The 23,718-nt window shown below is 41.0% G+C and overlaps 1 protein-coding gene across 3 annotated transcripts in view; it reads left to right on the forward strand.

Moving 5' to 3' along the window:
• Positions 1-1,065: 1,065 nt before the first annotated feature.
• The window catches only part of arhgef39 (Rho guanine nucleotide exchange factor (GEF) 39), a 56,009-nt gene continuing 33,356 nt past the window's right edge, over positions 1,066-23,718 (forward strand). For 2 of the 3 annotated variants that reach the window (XM_054624815.1, XM_054624817.1), the window contains exons 1-5: positions 1,066-1,162; positions 6,021-6,192; positions 7,623-7,717; positions 15,323-15,443; positions 18,172-18,290. In XM_054624815.1, coding sequence (XP_054480790.1) covers positions 6,043-6,192; positions 7,623-7,717; positions 15,323-15,443; positions 18,172-18,290 — 485 coding nt within the window. In that variant the 5' untranslated portion in view covers positions 1,066-1,162; positions 6,021-6,042. Of the gene's footprint in view, positions 1,163-5,996; positions 6,193-7,622; positions 7,718-15,322; positions 15,444-18,171; positions 18,291-23,718 lie in introns of all 3 variants that reach the window. The other variant, XM_054624816.1, reaches the window with a different exon arrangement.

Consider the following 23,718-nt stretch of genomic DNA (forward strand, 5'->3'; position numbering starts at 1 on the left):
TGAGTTAGAGGAGGTTGCGGAAGAAAAAAAGAAAACAAAAGTTCATCGTTTTAATCTAAAGTTTATAAATAGCACTTATATAACGATTCCTATAGGCAACATATTAGAGCCTCAGTAAAAAGCAAAGCTTGAATACCAGATCAGATTTTGTCGCCAAAAAAGGGTTAATTCAATTAAATAAGCATTTTGATTATTATAACTACGAGTGTAAATGTAAAAATTCCATTTTTCAACTTCATTATTTTACAAAAAGGAGGTATAGTTCATTTAAAAACATGGTATAAACATAGTGCAAGCCTGGCGAGTTTGATTGAAGTGGATTTTAAAGTTCAGATTTAATTTAATTTAAAATACTAGAAGTGTTCTTATGTTACCCTGTTCTTCACATCTATTCTTAAGGTCCCATGATGTTTCAGTCAAAACACTTTGAGGCCAACCCGTTTAGATCTGTCGATATAAAAACTACCCAGAATGATCAACAAATGAATTGTGGGAAATATTCACTCTGACCCCAATAACCACACATTTCAACATCACATTAATAATAATAATCAATCCTTTATTAGTCCCACAATGGGGAAATTATTTCTCTGCATTTAACCCATCCCAGAGGAGCAGTGGGCTGCAATGAAACGCCCGGGGAGCAACTTGGGGTTAGGTGTCTTGCTCAAGGACACCTCGGCATGTTGCCGGTAGAGGGGTTTGAACCACCAACCTTGTGGTTACGGGACAAGCGCTCTACCTCATGTGCCACAGCCATTAAATATGGTATTACAGAAGTACCCATTTTTCTTTTGACATAACTCTGCATATCAACCCAAAATAAACATGTTTTACTGATTTAAGCATAGTTGCTTAACAGAGTTATTCTAATGTTAAATCTTTTTTTTAAATAATTATTCTTTATGAGTTTTGTACTGTTACACATTCCAATATTTAATGTCTTTAAATATACTAGGGAGAAAAGGACATGTACCAGTATTTCCAATGCATATAAGCCCTGTAATGTGTCGTTCAGGGTGGAGCTGCCGCAGTCAGTCCAGCTGTGATTGTCTCGGTGCGGACTGGCCAATCGGTGCGCACGTCAACATCCCAACCCGGAAGTAGGAAGCTCCAACCGAAAAGAGCGCCTAGAATCAAAAGTGGAAACGTTCCGCTGAAGGTAAGCCTCTAAGTACTTCAACATACGGTATGCTAGCCACGTAAAGACATTTAATATGGATACGGCGGGTTGTTTCTCAAACCAAGCAGCGTCAGCTTGCTGTTACGAATGACGTTAGCTTGTTAGTGAAAATGTTACATTCGTTACTTTTATCCCTTCCTCGTAGTAACAGAGTCAGGCGATACTATCCTTTCGACAGAAAGTGGTATCGACGTTTGATCAAAGGATACAGAAGAGTTGTTTCCTCTCATGTAGACGCTCTGCTGTAATATGAGGGTGATAAGTTTGATAAATTAAAGAAATATTGTAGCAAACTGTCTTTAAGTAATGTATGTGGAAACAAGTTAGAATTTCTTATGATGGGACACTAACTGGGTCATACGTTTTGCTGTTAAATCACATATTAATTAATGGATTTGAGTTTGCCTAGTCGTCGTGGAATTGTATATGTTGAAATTTCTATTTTACTGAGAACTTCTCAAAAGCTATCAACAGATAAGAAGTCCATTTACTACATATCTGACTGGGATCAATTGTTAGTAGATGTTTCTTGCAGTGGAGCCAAGTTTGCAAATGTATTCTAGTTTTGTCAGCTTCAGAAAAAATGTGTGTTAACATCAAAATGGCACTATATCAGTCTTCTATAAACTGTATGTTTCACTTGCTCTCTACGGGCGGCTGTGGCTCAGTAGTAGAGCAGGGTCGTCCTCCAATCAGAGGATCGGCGGTTCGATCCCTGGCTCCGGCAGTCCATGTCGATGTGTCCTTGGGCAAGACACTTAACCCCGAGTTGCTCCCGAAAGCTGTGCCATCGGTGTATGAATGGGTGTGAATGATTAGAGAGACCCTGATGGGCAGGTGGCACCTTGCATGGTAGCCCCTGTCATCAGTGTATGAATGGGTATGAATGGGTGAATGATTAGTAATGTAAAAGCGCTTTGAGTGTTCAGAAGACTAGAAAAGCGCTATACAAGTGCAGTCCATTTACCATTTACTTTAAACTCTGTCTAATCCCTACTTATCATACTGTTTAAACAAGTTAAACAAAAGATGACCAGTTGTGTTTAGGTTTAGTAGGTGTTTTCAGCTTGCGGCACTCGGAGCATCCTACACGATGAGCTGCAGAGGTTTCATAGTTGGACGACACTGTAGTTCAGCTCATCATCCAGTCACAGTGAGGCTCACCATGTGGGTGTCTCCCTGGGGGAGAGGTGTACCCTGGTTAGCATTGATCAGGCCCTCTTGTTTACAGCGCAGGGCTCCTCGGGGACAGTACACGGGTTAATTGCTGCTAAAGCTCTGCTCTCTGCCCACTCCTCGCTCTGCTAATACAAAGGAGATGACACTAATGAGGGATTGCAAGGGGGGGCACTGCTTCTCCAGGGCTGTAGGTCAGCTGGGGGAGGGTTTGATGATCACTGCAGCTGGTTTGACAGGGACAGTGTTTGACAGGGATTGACATTATTTATTTTGCACGTAACAGGGACCAGTAACTAACATTGTTTATCACTTAAATGTTACCAGATCTTTAAATTGCTATCCAGTCGTCCACACATTCGGATGTATTCAATCATTTTGTAAATCCTCACATTTGAGGAGCTTCAATCTGCCAGTACTGTATATTTGATTAATAACTTATGTGATTAATTATTTAATACATTTGACCAGTTTTCAGACTAATTCTCTCACTTCTAATCAAGTCCTCAATTTTCCTTTACTTTGTTAGTTGACCTTCACATAAAAAGAGCAGGCTAACAGGCAGACATTAATAGTCTGTGATTGGCTGCAGTCAGCTGGTGTTCAGTGTGCTGCAGCGGCAAAAGTAGCAACAAATAAAGACTTTATAAGCCATATGTTCATATCTCAGCGCGACTGGCTAATTAGGAGGTGGGTCTCATTTAGTTATTAAAAACAGATTCGTTTTGCATATCTGGCCCATAGTAGATTGTACTGGTTTCACAGAATAGTGGACTGGGCGACTGAACACCACTAGTGGACACCCGAGCATTGTTGTAGATTAATCATGGCTTAAGCTGGATGCAGTGTTAAAGCTTGACAAAACCTTAGACTACCCCTGCAAGAAAGCAGTCAAACATGATCTCCAGCTCGAACTAGCTTGCTGGGTTTGGTGCAAGCAGATTGTGGCCTATGTGTAAAGAGACTCTCAGAGATTAGGTGGGTCCCGCCAACATTAGTTAACCCTTTCATTGGTTGTATTAGAGACACTTTCAACAAAAATTGACCCTTTGCCAAGCCCTGCCTCTTGCTGCTACTTTATCAGTTGTCAGAGCTACCATGAAGCCCACACTCTCACTAACTGCACTGTGCATATTAACACATTTTGGATAAACAACAAAGTGATCTCAGAGAGAAGTGGACAGAAGGGTCTAAAATATGTGTTTGAAGGATTTATACAAGACACTGATGCAGCAGCTACAAACAGGTTCAAAAGATAAGCAGGAAGTACCTCTCCTTCACACACACAGGGGTGAACAGATAAAAGCTAAAGCCTTTGGTGTCACAGGACTGCCATGATAAAGTTTAAACCTGGTAACTTTGGTTCATTGGTTGCAAAAACACAACCATGGCGACGACCGTAATCCAAGATGGCGAAGGCGAAATCACAGAACTCAAGGCTTCATAACAGCAGTTCACAAACCAATGGGTGACGTCAAGATGATTATGTCGACTTCTTATATACAGCGGGTAAAATAAGTATTGAACTCGTCACCATTTTTCTCAGTAAATATATTTCTAAAGGTGCTATTGACATGAACCTTTCACCAGATGTCGGTAACAACCCAAGTAATCCATACATACAAAGAAAACAAATAAGTTCAGAAATTAAGTTATGTGTAATGAAATGGAATGACACAGGGAAAAAGTATTGAACACATGAAGAAAGGGAGGTGCAAAAAGGCATGGAAAGCCAAGACACCAGCTGAAATCTATCAGTAATTAGAAAGCAATCCTGCCCCTTGTCAGTGCAAATTAATATCAGCTGGTTCAGTCCCAACTGATGGCCTATAAAAAGGTGTCTCATTACCAAGGTGTCACACAAGAAACATCTCATGATGGGTAAAAGCAAAGAGCTCTCTCAAGACCTTCACAACCTTATTGTTGCAAAACATACTGATGACATTGGTTACAGAAGGATTTCTAAACTTCTGAATGTTCCAGTGAGCACTGTTGGGGCCATAATCCAGAAGTGGAAATAATTATCAGAAGAGTTGTCCAAGAGCCAAGGACCACTTGTGGAGAGCTTCAGAAAGACCTGGAATTAGCAGGTACAATTGTTTCAAAGAAAACAATAAGTAATGCACTCAACCGCCGTGGCCTGTATGCACGCTCACCACGCAAGACTCCATTGCTGAAAAAAGGCATGTTGAAGCTCGTTTAAAGTTTGCTGCACAACATTTAGACAAGCCTGTGAAATACTGGGAGAATATAGTCTGGTCAGATGAGACCAAAATTGAACTCTTTGGATGCCATAATACACACCATGTTTGGAGGTCAAATGCATCATGGTGTGGGGCTGTTTTTCAGCATACGGCACTGGCAAACTTCATATAATTGAAGGAAGGATAAAATCTGCTGCCATCTACCAGGATGATGAAGATGAAACGAGGGTGGACATTTCAGCAAGACAATGATCCCAAACACACAGCCAAGGAAACTCTCAATTGGTTTCAGAGAAAGAAAATAAAGCTGCTAGAATGACCCAGCCAATCACCTGACCTGAATCCGATCGAAAATCTATGGAAAGAACTAAAGATCAGAGTTCATAGAAGAGGCTCACGGAACCTTCAAGATTTGAAGACTGTTTGTGTGGAAGAATGGGCCAAAATCACACCTGAGCAATGCATGCGACTAGTTTCTCCATACAGGAGGCGTCTTGAAGCTGTCATTACCAACAAAGGCTTTTGTACGAAGTATTAAATACATTTCAGTAAGCGTGTTCAATACTTTTTCCCTGTGTCATTCCATTTTGTTACACATAACTTCATTTCTGAACGTATTTGTTTTGTCTTCTTTGTATGTATGGATTACTTGGGTTGTTACCGACATCTGGTGAAAATTTCATGTCAATAGCACCTTTAGAAATATATTTAATGAGAAAATTGGTGACGTGTACAATACTTATTTTACCCACTGTATAGTCTACGGTCAGGCTGATGTTACACTATGATTTGCCTATAATCATTACTAAAGAGTTAAAAGATATGATTATAACTCTCGCTTTTTATCAACTAGTTGACTACTTTTTGGGAGTAGTCATTGATAAAATGCTGCAGTCTCTAATGCCCTAGTAAGTTGTAATTTTGGACTGTGACCCTGATATCTTTGCACAAAGGACTGAAGTCCAAAGGCTGTTGTAGTTGAAACTGAATATCTGTGGTTTGGAGATTAGTTTGACTTCTACATTACTGCTTTTAGATATCAGACTTTCTGTTTACTGATCTCTTTCCTTCTCTGTTTGAGCTGTGTTAAGGCTCTGTTAATGCACATTCAGCTTATCCTACTGCTGCTTCAAATTAAAAGCTTTCTATTATCTTAGCAGTAGGAGACTTTCATTGTGAAGCAGTATGCTAGCCACTTCAAATACATTACTGAGATACTACAAGATACTTAACATTTAATACAGAAACCTCTTATCAAATGGCAATAGGACAAAGATATAGGCTACTCATTAGCATGTCAACTTTATAACAGTAAATATCACACTGGTTGTGTTGTCTTGTTGGTAAGCTTCTGGCTGGGAAAGAATAAACTCTTGTTTCATGGCGTTCTGTTCTGTTTATCTCGTACAATGTCTGTCTGTAAACCTGGCCAGGTCTTTTTGCTTGTGTCTCTGCAGAGTCCTCCTGCCCACTGTGACCATGAGTTTCTCCCCTGGTCCGTCCGGTCCACCCGGGGGCACCAGTATCCAGGAGCAGAGGGACCGCTGGGAGAGGAAACGCAGCCGAACAGCCAGAGAGTTGGTGCAGACAGAACAACGCTACTGCCAGCAGCTGGAGCTGGTCACCACTGTATGTGCCAGACACAAACCACTTTCCATGTCTATGAAGGAATAACGTTGAAAACTCGAAACATACCATTTGAAGTGCAGAACAACCAAGACCTGAACCTTGGTATATCAGGCCAGGTTGGGTCCCATCCAGACTTCCTGTATCTGGAAGTGGCAAGTTCCATTCACTGGAACAGCTGTCTAGTAAAGACACATTTAAAGTGAATTGATAGCAGTGAGTGTGTGGGTTGATATATATTAACAGGGACGCTGTTTCAGAAAGAAATGTTGCATTGAAGTTTAAAGATGTCATTTTTCAACGCTGTTAGCATCACAAACTAATACAGTGGAGCCGGCTTATAGTGATCACAGTTACAGTGATCCACTGCCTATGTGGATCAAACTGCTCAGGACAGAATCATTACCACACAAATGCTGCTTAAATAATTTGCTTATAGTAATCAAATCGTCTGCTCACAGTGTTCATTTCGGGTCTTTTCATACACAACAACATATGGAAATATTGTAGAACTACAGTAATTCTATTGTTTTTTTACTTTGCTCCCATAATACTTTGCCTTGCGACATCTCTGTCAACACAACTCAGTAAATAGCAAAGCTGTTTGTTTCATTACTTTATATCAATAAATGTACAAATTTCAATTAGATTTTAATCCACATGACAAACATTTTTTCATAATAATCACCCACTCATAGTGATCAATTTGACATGACAGACATAAACACTTTGAGACGTTTCCACTGTAAAAATGAATTCCATCCACCTCCATTGTATAGGGGTGGAAGCATACATCTCAGATATGGATCTCAAAACCAGGACACACACAATCTGCATTGCTACATACAAATACTGATACATTCTCAGAAGCCAAATGTTGAGCATGGAGACAATACTGTACAGTATATTCCACTGCTACATTAAAACGTTTTACTGTGGCGGACATATTAACAGACTCAAGGTAGCGTTCATGCTACTCCTCCTCCCTGTGGAGGGAACAGACTTTTTCACCCACCACTGCAGCCTCATTTCTACACAATTACTCACCCTCCACCCGTTCACTCCAATTAGGAGTCATTTTAGGCCTAATGCACTTTCAATTTGCTAATCCCATTTTCACTTCAAATGACTTGAGACCGGCACAGCTGTCGCTTTATTCTGAGTGTTGGGTGCGACAACATCCCTCCATACTTGTCCTTCCTATGAGCCGTCCACATATACAGTACCATGTAATGTTAACAGCCGGTCTGGGCTGTAGGGAAAGAGACTGCTCACCTTTTAAGTTGCTGTACATTGGTGTTACAGTGGCTCCTTATCAAAAAGTATTTCATCAGAAGCATATGTGATCAGAGACAAGCTCAGTTCCAGCTTAATAGTACACATGCTGGGGAATAACATGGTTGTGTCTCCCTCTGCTCTCTTGTTTGTCGCAGTACTTTGTGGAGATCCTAAAGGCCAAAGGAACCCTGAAGCAGGACATTAGAGAAGGCATCTTCAGTTCAATTAAAGCCATTCTCTCAGTAAACCGGTAAGTATCCTCTGAATAATTTACGGAATATCTACGGGATATTGGGATGAGGATTGGTGGTTAGTCTCTCGCTTAAGAATGCGGTCTAGATATACTCTACCAAAGCGTAGTCCTTATCTTCACCATTAGCAGGAGTCAATGATATTGTGTAGCTGTGTAGAGGTGTTCCCTTCCCCGGTGGATTCAGTGATGCATATCAGCTATAATCACTCAGAGTGATATCACAAGTGAACAGCGTTATTGTGACCATAAAAATCATCCTGACTTCTTGTTGCCTACCTGAGCTGAAGATCTCAGAGTGCAGCGTGGCCAAAATGGAAGTCTGAGCTGACGAAAGCCGATCTCTGCACAACGTCTAGATGTCAGATTGATCTCGCCATCACGGCACTGTGAAACTAAAATCTCCAAGCTCTACTTGAAAGACTTTGTTTTGAAGTTTGGTTATATAAATAAAAGATAGATGTTTGAAGTCGGTACATGTGTACATGCTATGGCACTGGATTCAGCTACAGTAACCTGTGAATCAATAAAGTAGAAAAACAGGGCTCATGATGGATTTTTGAAAGTTGATATCAAAACCGATGTTTTTTGTTTCATGGCGGCAAGATTGAAACATTGATCCATGCTAAGATACGATTTAGTATCCTCACTGGATTTCAGTCTCGCTTGTTCAGAAAAAGCCTCTGAAGTATTTTACCAACTCTTGAGGGGCTGTTGCATTTATTCACCAGCAAATAAACTGTATAGACTCTGCACCGCTGTATTTACAGCTACGACACTGATAACTTCAAACTCTCTACCTAACACAAATGAACTACTGTAACAACCATCATAGCAGTTTGTTCAAATATTTCAAAACATTATTAGTTATGTAATTAATGTCATATAAATTACATTTATATATATATATATCAATTTTCCTATGAAAAGTCCATCAACATGAATATGATCTTTAACAAAACTACTCAGTTATGTTTCGATAAAGATTATTGTTTGGGTTAAAATAACTACAGAAGTTTCACTGACTGCTGAAGATCGCTGTTCGTTGAACCCATCCCACTCCACTCATGCCCGTCCTGTGTGTGATTTAGCAGTCTTTATATCTCCTCTTTCAAGATTATTAACGTTGATAACTTGTGGGATATCTACGAATTACAGCACATTATTTTTCAATGGTATAGCTACGAGAATTGGATGTGACCAGCCTGATGTATACACATGTGTCTGCTGCATCTGTGTATACCTCCTTCAAAATGTCCCTAGCCCCCCTGATAGTGTGTGAAGCTTTAAATTAGGACTCGCAACAAACATCGCATCTATCTATTCTGTTGAATCTATATTAAACTAAATAGGCTGCAACTTGAAACCCCCAGGACCCCAGTACATTGGTATTTAAAAGTATTATTTAAAAAGAACTTACTACAGAACAGAAAAATTAAGATATGAATTCAATAGGAATAAATTAATTGACAAAGTCAAGAATAATTTAATTGATGGAATAATGGTTAGGGTTATATCTCACCTGTGAGATGTGACAAAAAGTATACCTCCCTCAATACAAATATAGAAAGTATAATTCTGTGGTCAGTAGGATGAGAAGAGTTTGCTGCACTTGTATGCCCCTATAACTTATAATTCAAAACTTAAATGATACCACATTTAAGTAAAAAAAATTTAACAAATCATCCCGACAGGAAGCCGACCAAAACCCTGATATGGCATCTCCAGATCTGTATGATAGAAAAAGGAGGGTCTGTTTTTCTGACAGTGTTGACAACCATACCTTTGGTATTTCTAGATACCGTTGTATACCATAATACCTTGGTACCGCCCAAGCCTACGGCACAGCTTGACAAACTGCGGAGTGCGTAGTTTGATGGGGAGTTCCATTCCCTCACTGAATAATGAGTGGTGTGGGCCCCCTCAGGCTCTCATCCTCCGCAGACTGGCAGGCTCTCTTGTTGAGAGTGCTACAATGAAGATTGAAGTATGAATTACACAGTCTGATGTATTGAATAAATGGTTCCGCTGTTCCCATACATCTTCATTATGAAACCCCTTATTGAATCAATGGTTGAAACATAATGGCAACCACTCCGTTTAAAAAATGGTCCATGGAGAGACGGTGTGTTAGTGCTAGACTGATCCACCGCTGCTCAGTGATTGATTATAGATTTCCCCATATTCTTTCTGCTTTTTTTCACTCTGACATTTGGTATACAGTGAATATGTGTGTGAGAGTGCCAATGATAACAGATAATAACAGGGATGATGATTAGCTCTCATTGATGGATATGTGGATGACTTTCTCCTCCATCCAACAAACATGAAGTATTACATACTGTAAGTCCTAAAGCATTAAACAGGCTGACTAGAATCCAGGGACATGTTGTAAAAGGCTTCAGGAAGTCAAATTGAGGGCTGGGTATCAAACCTGTGGCCCAGATGTGTCCATAACGGTATTAAATATCTGGTCAGATTCACAGTTGTCGCACATTTTTTTGATTAGATGGTTGCTAATTTCAAGTAAAGAAATTGCCAATCTAAGCCTTTTTTATTCAGCCCAAGTTCTTGTATGCCTGCTTGTGTTTAGACAACATTTAATATTTGAGAACTTTGGCATCTGTTACTACTACCCAGCCCTGAACACACTACACAAGATATACCATCTCATCTCTGATGGTCGGTCATATTACCCTTTTCTTTAAATGGATTACGTAACAAGCAGTGTTGGTCAGTAACACATTACTTAAAGCGATGCTCGGTAGTAGACATTTTTTTTCTTAAATTTGTCTTGATTCTCATTAAATCCCCACAGCAATCATTAAATCAAACGCTCTGACTAAGAAGTCAAAAACAAACATGGTAGGACTATGATAAGACTGAAATGATTGGACGGGCTACCTGCCTGTTAACCTATCTATATGCCTGTGCACTCATCCCATGTCAGCGGGGTCTTCCACAAGCTGCCAGCTCGAAAGCTGTGAGTACTAACAGTAGTCACATTTGTTGTTTACGTTAATTTGGGGAGCTGCTAAGAAGGTAGGCCTGAAGGGACGAGCGGTCAGTGTTTAGGACTTTCTCACTAGATTTAGTGACTTTTTGAGCTAGCACTGCTAGCTACTTTCATTGGAAAAGAGTTGGCAACAGTGGGCTAAGTTTTTTTTTATTTATTTATTTGGGTAAGTCTAACATTCACACACATTAACGCACGGTAGCAATTTGGGGTTAAGTGTTTTGCCCAAGGACACATCAACATGCGACTAGCAGTGCCGGGGATCAAACTACCGATCTTCTAATAGAAGGAAGACCCGCTCTACATGAGCCACAGTTCCCACTTGTAGTAGTAGTAGTTGACTCAATAAGCGTTGGGGATAACAAATTAAGATTGATAAGCTACAGTACAGATATGAATCCCACTAATGCACATTTACTTTGATATTTTTACTACTTAGGCTCCGTGTTTACTGTCAAAGATGGTGCAAGGGGCTAACTCAAACATTTTGTGGTTCATTGTTTAAATATGTGTTGCTAACACGAGCATCCTAGCCTAGTCTCATTCATTCTACCTTTTAAATGTGCCTCACAAACATTCTATTTGGCTGCAACTCAATGGCTGCTGTTTTTTGCTGCCCACTTGGAAAGGGAGGAGAATAGACTGTATACAAGAAGTGAATGAAGTCATCGTGATGTCACAATTGATTTTTGAAATGCCGTTATGGCGCCTTGAGTTCTGCGATTTCGCCGTGGCCATCTTGGACTACGGCCGTCGCCATGTTGGTTTTATCGCAACCAATGAACAGAAGTTACCATATTTGGAATGTGGATAGGTGATGTAGAAATGTTGTACACGTCTCTGGTAGAGGCCTGTCAATCACAGTACCCCAGCCCTAAAGCATACCCTGCTTTATGGTCTGTTTGACTCTAAATGGAGCATCATATACTAAATGAACATCATGCTGTATTGAAGAAGACTTGAAACTAGAGATTGAGACCATAAACTCATGTTTACAATGTTTACTGAGGGAATAAATCAAGAGAGAAGTAGAGTCATTTTCTCATAGACTTCTATACAACCAGAGGAGTCGCCCCCTGATGGACATTAGAGAGAATGCAGCTTTAAGACACTTCAGCATCAGCTTAACTCGGCAGAACCGGAGGGGTATTCAGTTGATTGCAATCTGCAACCTCATCGCTAGAAGGCACTATATACTACAGAGGGTCCTTTTAAAAGATGACCAGGTTCGGTGTCAGGATTCCTGGGACTTGGACAGAGAATGACATCCTCAGTTGAACTACAGTCAAGGGACAAAATCTTTACTATTACATCATGTAAATATAATGAGCCACATATACTGTGAGCAGCTTGGCTGAATTTTGTATAATTTTAGTTCTGCTAATTTTAAGCTTATTAGCTGCACGCTGTTGTAGAACAAATCAAAACACTAATAAAATGTAGAGGAGTCAGTAAGAAACAGCATAGATATAGAAAGCAAAAGCTCACATTTGATTCCACATGGATGCTGGATGTTGTGTAGATCTGAAGAATCCCAGCCTTGCTGGTGAATCTGCATCCTCATCAGAGAAGCACTAAGAGAAATATATTCATAAGATGATTTATGTTTTTGCAGCTGGGCACTGATTCCTAAGATGAGTTGTTGATCCTCAGAACGCAGCGAGAAAGCACTTGAATGGCAGAAAGCTTCCTCAGCAGCCGTGCTTGTCTGCTCTGCGCGGCCTAATGGCTCTCTGATAATAAGTACAAGTGTGTCAGTGTGTGCAGAGCGGAGGTACGTCCATCTGATGTTTGCGTCTTTATTTACTTAACACCAGAGTGCAGCGGGAATAGAGCCGCAGCAACCAGCTCCGCCTTCATTAAGCTTCGTCGAGTTACGTAAGGAAAAGAAAATGTGAATTTATTGATGTGCCACGCCAGTCATTCTGCTCCTGACTGTTTATGGAGAACAGAGAGCAGGCAGCGGGAAGAGCAACCCAATTATCCCCCAGCTGCTAACATGACTAACAGGAACCACTGGATCCAGGGAGGAGCGAGAACAATCGGCCTGTATTTGAAAGGGGGAGGGGGGGTCACGATGAGAGTCCATGTAGTGTGAGAGGTGCACCAGACATGGAGTGACACAGGTCCTCACAGCACGAGTCGCTTCTCACAGTTCACGTAGAGCGACAGAACGCTCATTCTAACTTTGTCGTCTCATCGGGGATTCGAGGTTGTGCTTATTTATTTTTATTAAGCAGTCATTTATGTTTAGCGGATGCTCACACTGTGTCCTTACAATTAGTATTCCTCCGTTGAAGACCCCCCCCAAATGAAGGTGCCTTGGCCCATATTGTTTGGTCGAGGTTCTATCCGCCCCAGATGTCGCCACCGCTCTGAATTAATGTGGCTAACGTGACACACACGGAATGCTAATGTTATCTCCATCTTGCTGATGGCCAGACAATTTAATTGCTGTGAAAAAAAATATATAAAAATGTAATCTATAATTTCATATTTATCATAATAGCCTCTGGCAGTGAGCGGGGGGAGGAAAAAGAAAAAAAAACGGAAACACAGATTTTCCCGCCCTTTGCCCTCGTTAGAACTCTCCCGGCTGCTCCTGCGTCTCCTGATTATGAACAGAGGCTACCTTGGCGCACAACTTCATTAAAATCTATTTAAATCAACTTCAACGGCAAAGTGCTCCTTCTTGCAGCATGTACGAACAGAAGTCTCTGGGAACATCATTAGAGTGTGTGTGTGTGTGTGTGTGTGTGTGTGTGTGTGTGTGTGTGTGTGTGTGTGTGTGTGTGTGTGTGTGTGTGTGTGTGTGTGTGTGTGTGTGTGTGTGTGTGTGTGTGTGTGTGTGTGTGTGTGTGTGTGTGTGTGTGTGTGTGTGTGTGGTACTTCCTCTAAGTTTGGATAACAAGCTCCTTCACAAGTGTCAACACCCCCAACCGATTGCGTCCGTGTTACTGTAATGTGCCTGACAGGCTGAACGACTGCTTTGCCTCTGCCTTGATCCGGTTGTTTTGCTCCCCGAGTTCGGCTGCCGTGTTCACACTACAAAGTGGCCCCGGTCGCCCTGAAGGTAGACCCGCCGTCTTGGTCCCCGGTAAATATGTCACCCACGGGGAGAGGCCTTCAGATGACGCCACAGAACCTCGCCCCGCTAAAACCTCCCCATTAACGGGGAAGCGATCCTCTGAACTTTGCTCAGCCTCCGCACTTCCCTCTAAACGTGTGTGTCTTTGCCGAGAAATGATGCGATGGCGCCTTGTTTGAGCTCCTTGTCTCCACTGATGCAGAGCGGCGGTGCATTGTCAGGCAGTAATGCGCGCTAACTCAAAGTCCAATGCGGTTTGACTGGAGGCTAAATGCTCACTGGGGGAGCACTTTGAAATGAATGTGTCAGAGATCTGTCATGCACAACAAATATGCCACACATATTGAAGCAGTTACTTCTGCCGTGTCCTGTGTTGGAGTTAAGGGTGTTGTTGTGAATCGGGAATGCGGGACTGCTTGTTTGCATGCTCTAAAAACGGTCGACAGCGACTTATAGTGGCGAAGTCAGCGTGACGTACAAATGTGTGGTATATTTGATTTAGCACCAAGCGGTTTGAGGAATAAAAAATGTCAAATTTTCTGAGATATTTTTGCGATTACAATTAGAGCTGCAACGGTTAGTTGACTAATCTATTTGACAATTAATAGTTAAAACTATTTTTCATGCAAAAATGGCAGCATCTCAAATACGGATATGTCCTTCTTTTCTCTGTTTTATATCATATTAAAAAAAATGATCTGGGGTTTGTACTGACAAAGCAAGACATTTAACCCTCGGGCCTCACTATGGACATTTTTTTGCTTTTAAATTTTCCAATAATTTTCACTCTGTTATTGCAAACGACCTAATACATTTTTGGGGGAAGTTCATCATAAACCCCTATAATAAATTAATAACTCAACAATAAACTGGCTACCCAAAATACAGACATTCAGACCCTTAAGGACAAAAATGTCCCTTTTGATGTTTTATCGCACGGTCAATACAGCATAACATCCTGCTTTCTTTTACATCACTCTTTAAATCCAGAGCCCAGCCTTCAAAAGTACTTCTGTACTTCTTAGCAAGAAGTATACAAAAAAATAATTAGATCATAAATTATGTCAAAAAGACATTGGTATTATGTAAACTAACTGTTATTTTGTTAAAATTCTGAAAATTAAGGAATATTCGGTAGTGATGATCCATACTGATGTTGATGGGTAAAAGATTTAACTCTGTGAAAGTGGAAAATTATAATGATATATAATTTAATGGCATTTTTTTTACGCAGCAATTTAAAGACATAAGAGTAACTTTTTCTGACATTTTTCACTATTTTCTCACATTTTATAGGCCAAACGGTTATGGTTTATCTAGAAAATAATCGGACTTCCGGACTATAACATCCAACTATAGCTGGCTAAAACCTTTTATCCCCTACAGCTTGTCATAACGCGTCTTTTTGCATGGCATCTCCAGATTTGCACATATTAAGTCGTTAAGTCCTCATGTGGTCTTTTTGTAATTGATTCTATCTGACCTGTTGTTGTTTCTGCAGATCTCTGCTGGTCCATTTGGAAAACGGCTACTTTGGCCGAGGCTTCGAGCAGATGTGTCCACATCTGCACCACTACAACATCTATGTGGACAACATCTACGATGCCAGCAGAGTGCTCGGGGTAGGAACACAGTATTTCCACGTGGTTATCACACCTCTGCATCAAACGCTCCTGTAGCACTTATCACCATTTCACAAGATGTTTATTGTATTTGATGTGATTAGATTTGAATGATCCCTGTGGGGAAATTTGCCAATATATTCCGCAGTTATTGGACTGAATACACAATAACTAATGCTCAAGTGGTTATTGGATTCTTTGTTGCTGACGCAATCAGTTCGACTGCTGTCAGTGATGCCATGGCAACACTTTCATGTAAGTACTGTATAGCATGGCAGAAACTGTTTTTCACCTGGAAAATCAGAATGAAATGCTTAAAGAGTTTTATCTGAACAAGCTACCACTATGTTCAACAATTTGTGGTTTTACTAGCAGTTAAATGCTGGAACTTTTTCTAGGTGAACAACGGCTTGGTGTAGCAACTGCAGTCTTGTCGCCAAAGGGAGGTTGCCAGGTTTGATACCGTGAAGCAACCAGCACTATAGCAGGAGACACTAATGGGCTGATAGATATCTTGTGTGTCAAGAAATAGCTCCAGCATCCTAACGCCTCCTAAGTTGTTTGCTAATAAGTAAGCTTTAAGTATCAATAGGTGTAGTTTTAAGCATTGAACAAAGCCAGGCTGCTTCCATGTCTTAATGCTACATGTTTTTCATTTCAATCTCAGAAGAAAGCGCATGCATGGCCATTACTCCCTATCAATATTGTCTTAAATCTTTCAAAATGATACCTTCACATATTACAACACTTTCCATGATTACGTCGACTTATCTGGTCAGTGACGATGATCACAGTGGAGCTGTACGGAGGCTTCTTTGTTTATTGGACGGCCTGCTGGGAGCGGCCAGCAGCAGTGTGCTGTTGCTAGCTTTGCATCAAAGGGGCGAAGATAATATTGTCTTAATTAAGAGGAAGGACGTGTCTGCAGAACGTTGAGTAATTGCATTGATTATGGACCGAGCCCTGCAAGTTGGCATTGATCCTCCTGCAGATTGACGTCCATTATAATTGACTGAACAGGGAAGCGTGTTGTAGTGACAGGTGTGCTGGTTTACTCAGGTGACCAGTGATCGGTCTTCTAATTAGAGAGACCTTTGACCCACATAAGCCTGATTATGTTCAAATCAGATAAAATGTCAAACATTGTGTCTGCAATGTGTACTGACGACACATTTGAAATATGTAAATATGGGGTTGGGTGATAATTCTGTATTCATTTGAATCAACTTTATAATCAAATTATACTGATATGATCTTATCATGCAATTAAGAACATTTTAACATCCATGAACTGAAACTGAAACTTAAAGCAATATAAATTAGAAACAATTATGACCTGTTTAATTTTTAGGGTTTTTAATCCTCTGGTATCAGATACTCAGTATTGGCCGATACGCAAGTTCAGGTATCGGAATTGGAAAAAAATGGTATTGGGACACCTCTAGGTCAAGTACAGCAATAATTTGGTCATAGAATGAGTCTAGATAAGTGGTAGCGCTGTCATAGAGTATGTGGTTAAATACTGAAGTAATCCCAGTTATCGTGGTTAACGTATCACGTGATGTCTTTGGGGGTCGCCATTGTACAAAACACAGCGCCATAACATTTGTGTTCCTACTCACAGTTTGCAATCTTCCGACACTAAACCCAAACAGTCAGCTCTATCAGGTGTTGGACCCCCCCCCCCCTCAATCCACTCCGTCACTACTACACCACCTCCACCTGATAAGTGATTCCTCTCACATTGTCCCCATCATTCTACTTACTCACCACCTGTCTGCTAACCATGTCCAACTCTAGCTGCCACAGGCATAATGGCCAGCTAAACAGCTGTATGTGAGACACACACACACACACACACACACACACACACACACACACACACACACACACACACACACACACACACACACACACACACACACACACACACACACACACACACACACACACAGAGCTAGCATCTAAAGTCAAGTGGCATACACTGATGTTTTTAAAGCCGTGAAACTGGGGAGAGCTCTCCTCGGGTCTATATAAACACAGCAGTGATGCTTATTTTGATGATTTACAGGAATGACGAGATAAGTCTTTTTGACATCCGAATGTTGACATATACTCACGCTGACAAGATGTGCAAATGCATATTTAATAACAGCTACATCTCCCCCCTTCCCCCACACCCCACACTCCGCCTCAATATGCTGGCAAATCCAGCATATTGAATGACAACAAGATGATTTGTGGGTCTTGTCAGGTACACTACGCATCCAGAAAGTGACAGGAGATTCAGGGGTCGCAACTTGTGACATGTCCATCACTGGTCGACAAGCTGCATGCAGATGCTGTTAGCAAAAACGCATACAGATAGCTCACAGTGAATCCAGCTCCTGAGCTTGAGACACATGTACTCAGTCCATTAGCCTGTTATGTTCCTGTTGATTAGATGCTAGTCAGAGAGTGTCATAAAACACAGTGCAGTACACGATGGGTAGTCTGGACTGAGTACTGTGTAAGGGACATCATTTATTAGTCTTTTTGTAGTCAAAGCATTCTGAGCAATCAGGGTGGGAACAGGGGGAAAATGCTATCTGAAGCCGTGTTTGGATGTGATTTCAAGAAAAACCAAACTGCAACCAAAATGTCACTCTGCCAAGCACAAAGCTGCGTCTTGTAAATGCGCCTGCACGGCTCTGAGAATAACTTCAAAACTATTTGTGTGTTGTCTTAGATCCAGCTGAAGAAAAACAAGGCCTTCAGACGCTTTAAGAAACTACAGGAGGCCCGACCAGAGTTCAACAACCATAATCTTGAGGATTTGCTTCAACTTCCCGTTCAGCGGATCGATCAGTAAGATTTCCGTTTTCTTTTTTTAATGAAAAGGCCAGATGATTTTTATTTTTTTATTTTTATATGATTAATACGTTTCTAAGTTATTTTTTGGGTTGATATGACTTAAAGTTTGGTTAGGTAACATGGAAGAAATCAACAAGAATAAACTTGCTTTGCAGCCCAGTGTGTTAAATGCAAAAAAGGGGATATGTCACCGTTTTCTCACATATCAAAAACCAGATCCAGATCAAAAACCACTAAACTGAGACTTGTCAAATCTAGACTACATTATCTCAAAGATGCCAAGGACAACAAAGGCCAGGTTGTGGCAACCCTGTGGATCAGTTACATTGCTTTTAAGGCAAACAGGAAGAGATCAGAAAACGGGTGAAATGTTGGACTATGTCATAGAGACTGGAGTCATAGAGATACATTAGAGCCTTATTGGGACCTGAGGTTCCCTTCCCCACAGCTTAAAAAGGTAATGCTTTGTTGGCTGTGAATGGCTCCATGAAGCATTTGTCAGTGCTTTACGTTGCAGCAATATGAAAAACGTAGAAAGGAAGCAAGAAGGGACAAATGATATTGTGCCTCAGATAATATGATACATCAATAAAACTCCACCAACAGTGTTATTTTTTATAAAGGTCAGAGAAACTCAGAGGCATCTTTTACAACATACCAGAGCATGTTTCCATCATTTTTGTCTTTGTGACAAAACACCAAACTGAGTGTTTGTGGAGTTGTTCAGGTGGTGCTGTTCCACCATCGAGAGCACTGCTGGAGATGGGTCACAGATTTCACACTTGACTCCTGTTTCTGCTGTTTAGTTGTTTTCCTTTCTCAAGTCACCAGCTGCACAGCATAATGTACAGTCTATGTGACAGATGTAATTATTATTATTTGATGTAGCTCCCATATAAGTACTGAGACTGTCCAGAAACTGTCAAAGTCTCTTTTGTTAAGCGCGAGTTTTTGTTGGCTATAATTTCATGCGGTCTTGATCTCGCTTGTTAATTAGCGGAATGAGGAGAAATGGGCTGAAACGTGCTTTCCAACACGGCAGATATCTGACAGTGGTTCATCAAGCTGCTTGGTTTGTATCTTAATTAGGCCCCTCTCATGTTCTCGTCTCTCCAGATGTACTGTTGAGCACTCTAAATGTTACATCCATCCATCAGGGAAGAGCTAAGTTGTCTCTGAGATGAACGGACTCCTTCACCTTAACATCTGAGACACTTTACTGTATATCTCATTTATGTTCACTGTAGTCTCTACAACAATGGCCTTCCCTTTAGTTTTTCACTGTACCTTCGCTTCAGGGATAAAAAGGAACTCGGAGATGCAGCTTTCCAAGCTTTGTAAAATGTTCAGGACGCACCAATTCAACCTTTTCTGGCCGATACAATTCATCAACACAGGATGTCCCCAATTCAGTACCAGGGGAGTACCAATCCCATACTACTGCTTTCTTTGACCTTATTGTGCAGATATTATAGGAATGTTTTTGTAAGGTACTGTTGAATATAAGGATAACACAAGAACAGGTACTTTGGTACCAAGTTGATGTCAAATTCATGAAAAAGTGATAGCACTTGTTTTTCTACAGCACCTCCGGTACCAAAAGTACAGGGGCAGGACTCGAGACCAACAGCATAGAAAATCTGAAAGTTAACTCATTAACAAGGGGGACGCACTTTATTTTTTCACTGATAATGCTCACTGTGAGTGATCGGCAGAAGGAAAGCTAGTTAACGTTAGCTGTTAGTCTCTCTCTGTCTCTCTCTCTCTCTGTCTCTGTCTCTCTCTCTCTCTCTGTCTCTCTCTGTCTCTCTCTCTCTGTCTCTCTCTCTCTCTGTCTCTCTCTGTCTCTCTCTGTCTCTCTCCTCTGTCTCTCTCTGTCTCTCTCTGTCTCCTCTGTCTCTCTCTCTCTCTCTCTCTCCTCTGTCTCTCTCTCTCTCTCTCTCTCTCTGTCTCTCTCCTCTGTCTCTCTCCTCTGTCTCTCTCCTCTGTCTCTCTCTCTCTCTCTCTCTCTCTCTCTCTCTCTCTCTCTCTCTCTGTCTCTGTCTCTCTCTGTCTCTGTCTCTGTCTCTCTCTCTCTCTCTCTGTCTCTCTCTCTCTCTCTCTGTCTCTCTGTCTCTCTCTCTGTCTCTCTCCTCTGTCTCTCTCCTCTGTCTCTCTCTCTCTCTCTCTCTCTCTCTCTCTCTCTCTGTCTCTCTCTCTCTCTGTCTCTCTCTGTCTCTCTCCTCTGTCTCTCTCCTCTGTCTCTCTCTCTCTCTCTCTGTCTCTCTCCTCTGTCTCTCTCTCTCTCTCTCTCTCTCTCTGTCTCTCTCTCTCTCTCTCTCTCTCTGTCTCTCTCCTCTGTCTCTCTCTCTGTCTCTCTCTCTGTCTCTCTCTCTCTGTTTTAGATATTGAAGCTAATGGGCAATCCAGTCCTTCAGGATTAAGGGCTAACATGGATGCAGTGTCTGACTATCAGGCCAAGGTAAATTGTAAAGTTATTATGATGTGTTCAAATGTAATCTTTTAAAATGTATTTTTTTGCGAGAAAGCTGAATTAATACAGTGTTTTAAAGGAGATGTTTTCACAGCAATATAAATAGATGTTAGATAGGGAATAATTACCTGTTTTACTTCCTAATGCTCAAGTATTTATTGTTTTGTTTTTTTTTACCTTGGAATTGAATTGGGTATTGAGAATCCTGGAATTTCACTGATATCGACCACGACATTTCTGGTATCCTGACATTCCTACTTAGTTCAATAGAACTAATATCAATAGACAATTATTAAGTGTAAAATAAATAATACTGACACCATTGCAAAATAGAATGCAATAGCAAAAAGAGTAAGGTAACTAGATAAAGTAAAAAAAAATCTACTAACACAAAAGTAAAATAAAAAAACAACACAAAGATTAAATACAAGAGCAAAAATATGAAGTGATACTAACACCCGTGCCTAATGGAAACTCAAATAGAAATGATATTGAAAAATTAGTAGAAAGTTATATTTCATATAGATGTATTAAAATAATATTGCACACAAAATGGAAATTTAATATTGCACAATATTGAAAAAATATATATATATATTCTCTCTAAAATAACAACTATTGGATTTAACCCATTGATGTGTATGAGCATCGAGTACATTTGATATATTGCTCATCCCTGCTTCTGTCATTGTAAATGTCTTGGAAATGTGTTAAATGTTTATGCGACCAATAAGGGAAATGAGAGTACCCTCCTCCTCTCACATGAGGATGCTGACCGCCGTTGTATTTGTGTCTGACACAAAATCAGTGGGCCTCATTCTCTCCAGCTCAGCCCTCTCTTGCGCTGCCTTTCTCTTTTGCACTTCCCATCATCATCATCATTGATTCGTCTGTCGTTCTCGGTAAAACTCGGGAGACTCGTGGGATATGTCTTAATTGTATGATGATTTTAAGTGGCACGGGCCAGATAATCATCCGCGGCTGGTGCCTTACCTTGCTCCGGCTCCGTGGCAGGGAACAGCGGGGGAAATTGTTGTCACTTATCGCCATTCAAGGATGATGGATGGCGAGCAGGGCCCGGAGTGTGGATACTTATGTTGCTGCTGGGGGAGGAATAAAATCATTGCCTTTATTAAGTGGCATTCGCTGGAGCAGTCGTCGGCGTCCTCCCCACTGAGATCACCATTATGACAGTGATGGGGTCTGGAGTTGATTGTGGCAGTGAATAGCAGCCCTCTCTGCCTGTATTGGCCGTGTTTGTGTCGATAATAGAGATGGCGCTCTTATGGAGATGGCAGCGCTTGGAGGCCTTGGGATATATTCGCTCCGAGCTGAGCACCATTAAGTATAACAAGGGAATGGCCCAGCGGTCGGCCCACTGTAGAGACTGAGCATGCTCCATGTAAAGGCCGTACAACTCCAAAGGTCTCAGGGGTCATTGTCATACTCGCTAAGCATTGAGAAGTGCGTAGCAGCACTGGCCATGCTTGATTTAGTCTTTCAATCGTCAAGGTGGGATTTCAAATTGACTGCTTTATGTGCTCAGGTAGTTCATCATCTCCAGCAGCTGAACACAGTGAGGTTCTCCAATGCAAGGTCAAAGCATTGATTAATTTCTTTAGAAATAATTCTGAAAATTGGAGCCTTCCTTAAGTGGCTCCTCTCCGTGGTCTGAGTACTGAGTAGTATATCCGCTAATAATTTGCGTCGCATTGTCTGAGTGTCAATTGACCCTGTGGTTCACTGCCAAGTTGAAGTGAGCCTCGCAATGAAACAAAGCGCCTCCATTATGGTGTGAAACAGGGTTTTTGTTGTGAATCATTAGTTGATTCTATTGACCCTGATCATGGAGACCACACTTCATAGCTGAGAAGAGAAGTTCAAGATTTGGATGATTGAATATCAGCCCTCATAACCAACTGACCCAGACAAACTTAAGAGATTCATATTTTTACCTAAATCTATATTGTCCAAGTCGCTTTTCATTATGAGCTGATGCTTTAAAGGATTCATGGTGGTGGGGGGGGTCGCCTAGCTAGAAACATCTTTTTACAGATTTTTAAAAAATCATCATACGTGTGATAGGTATGTGTCAACATATCAAGGCTTATGTTTAACCTTGTAGGTGTTTGTTCCTTAGATTATTGCCTGTAATGTGAAAGCATCAGATTTGAAAAAAAAATACATATAGTGGATATACAGCAGGTAAAATAAGTATTGAACACGTCACCATTTTTCTCAGTAAATACAGTCAGGTCCATAAATATTTGGACATTGACACAATTTTCATCATTTTGGCTCTGTACACAACCACAATGGATTTGAAATGAAACATTAGACTTTCAGCTTCAATTTGAGGGTATTTACATCCAAATCAGGTAAATGGTGTAGGATTTACAAGACATTTTATACGTGGTCCCTCCATTTTGAAGGGACCAAAAGTAATTGGACAATTGGCTGATCAGCAGTTCCATGGCCAGGTGTGTGTTATTCCCTCATTATTTCATTAACAAGGAGCAGATAAAAGGTCTAGAGTTCATTTCAAGTGTGGGATTTGCATTTGGAATCTGTTGCTGTCAATTCTCAGTATGAAGTCCAAAGAGCTGTCGCTATCAGTGAAGCAAGCCATCATTAGGCTGAAGAATCAAAACAAACCCATCAGAGAGATAGCAAAAACATTAGGTGTGGCCAAATCCACTGTTTGGTACATTCTTAAAAAGAAAGAAAGCACTGGTGAGCTCAGCAACACCAAAAGAAGAAGACCAAGGAAAACAACTGTGGTTGATGACTGAAGAATTCTTTACCAGGTGAAGAAAAACCCTTCACAACAGTTGGCCAGATCAAGAACACTCTCCAGGAGGTAGGCGTATCTGTGTCAAAGTCAACAATCAAGAGAAGACTTCACCAGAGTAAATAGAGAGGGTTCACCACAAGATGTAAACCATTGGT

This window comes from Anoplopoma fimbria, chromosome 23 (assembly GCF_027596085.1).
Source record: "Anoplopoma fimbria isolate UVic2021 breed Golden Eagle Sablefish chromosome 23, Afim_UVic_2022, whole genome shotgun sequence".
Lineage (NCBI taxonomy): Eukaryota > Metazoa > Chordata > Actinopteri > Perciformes > Anoplopomatidae > Anoplopoma > Anoplopoma fimbria.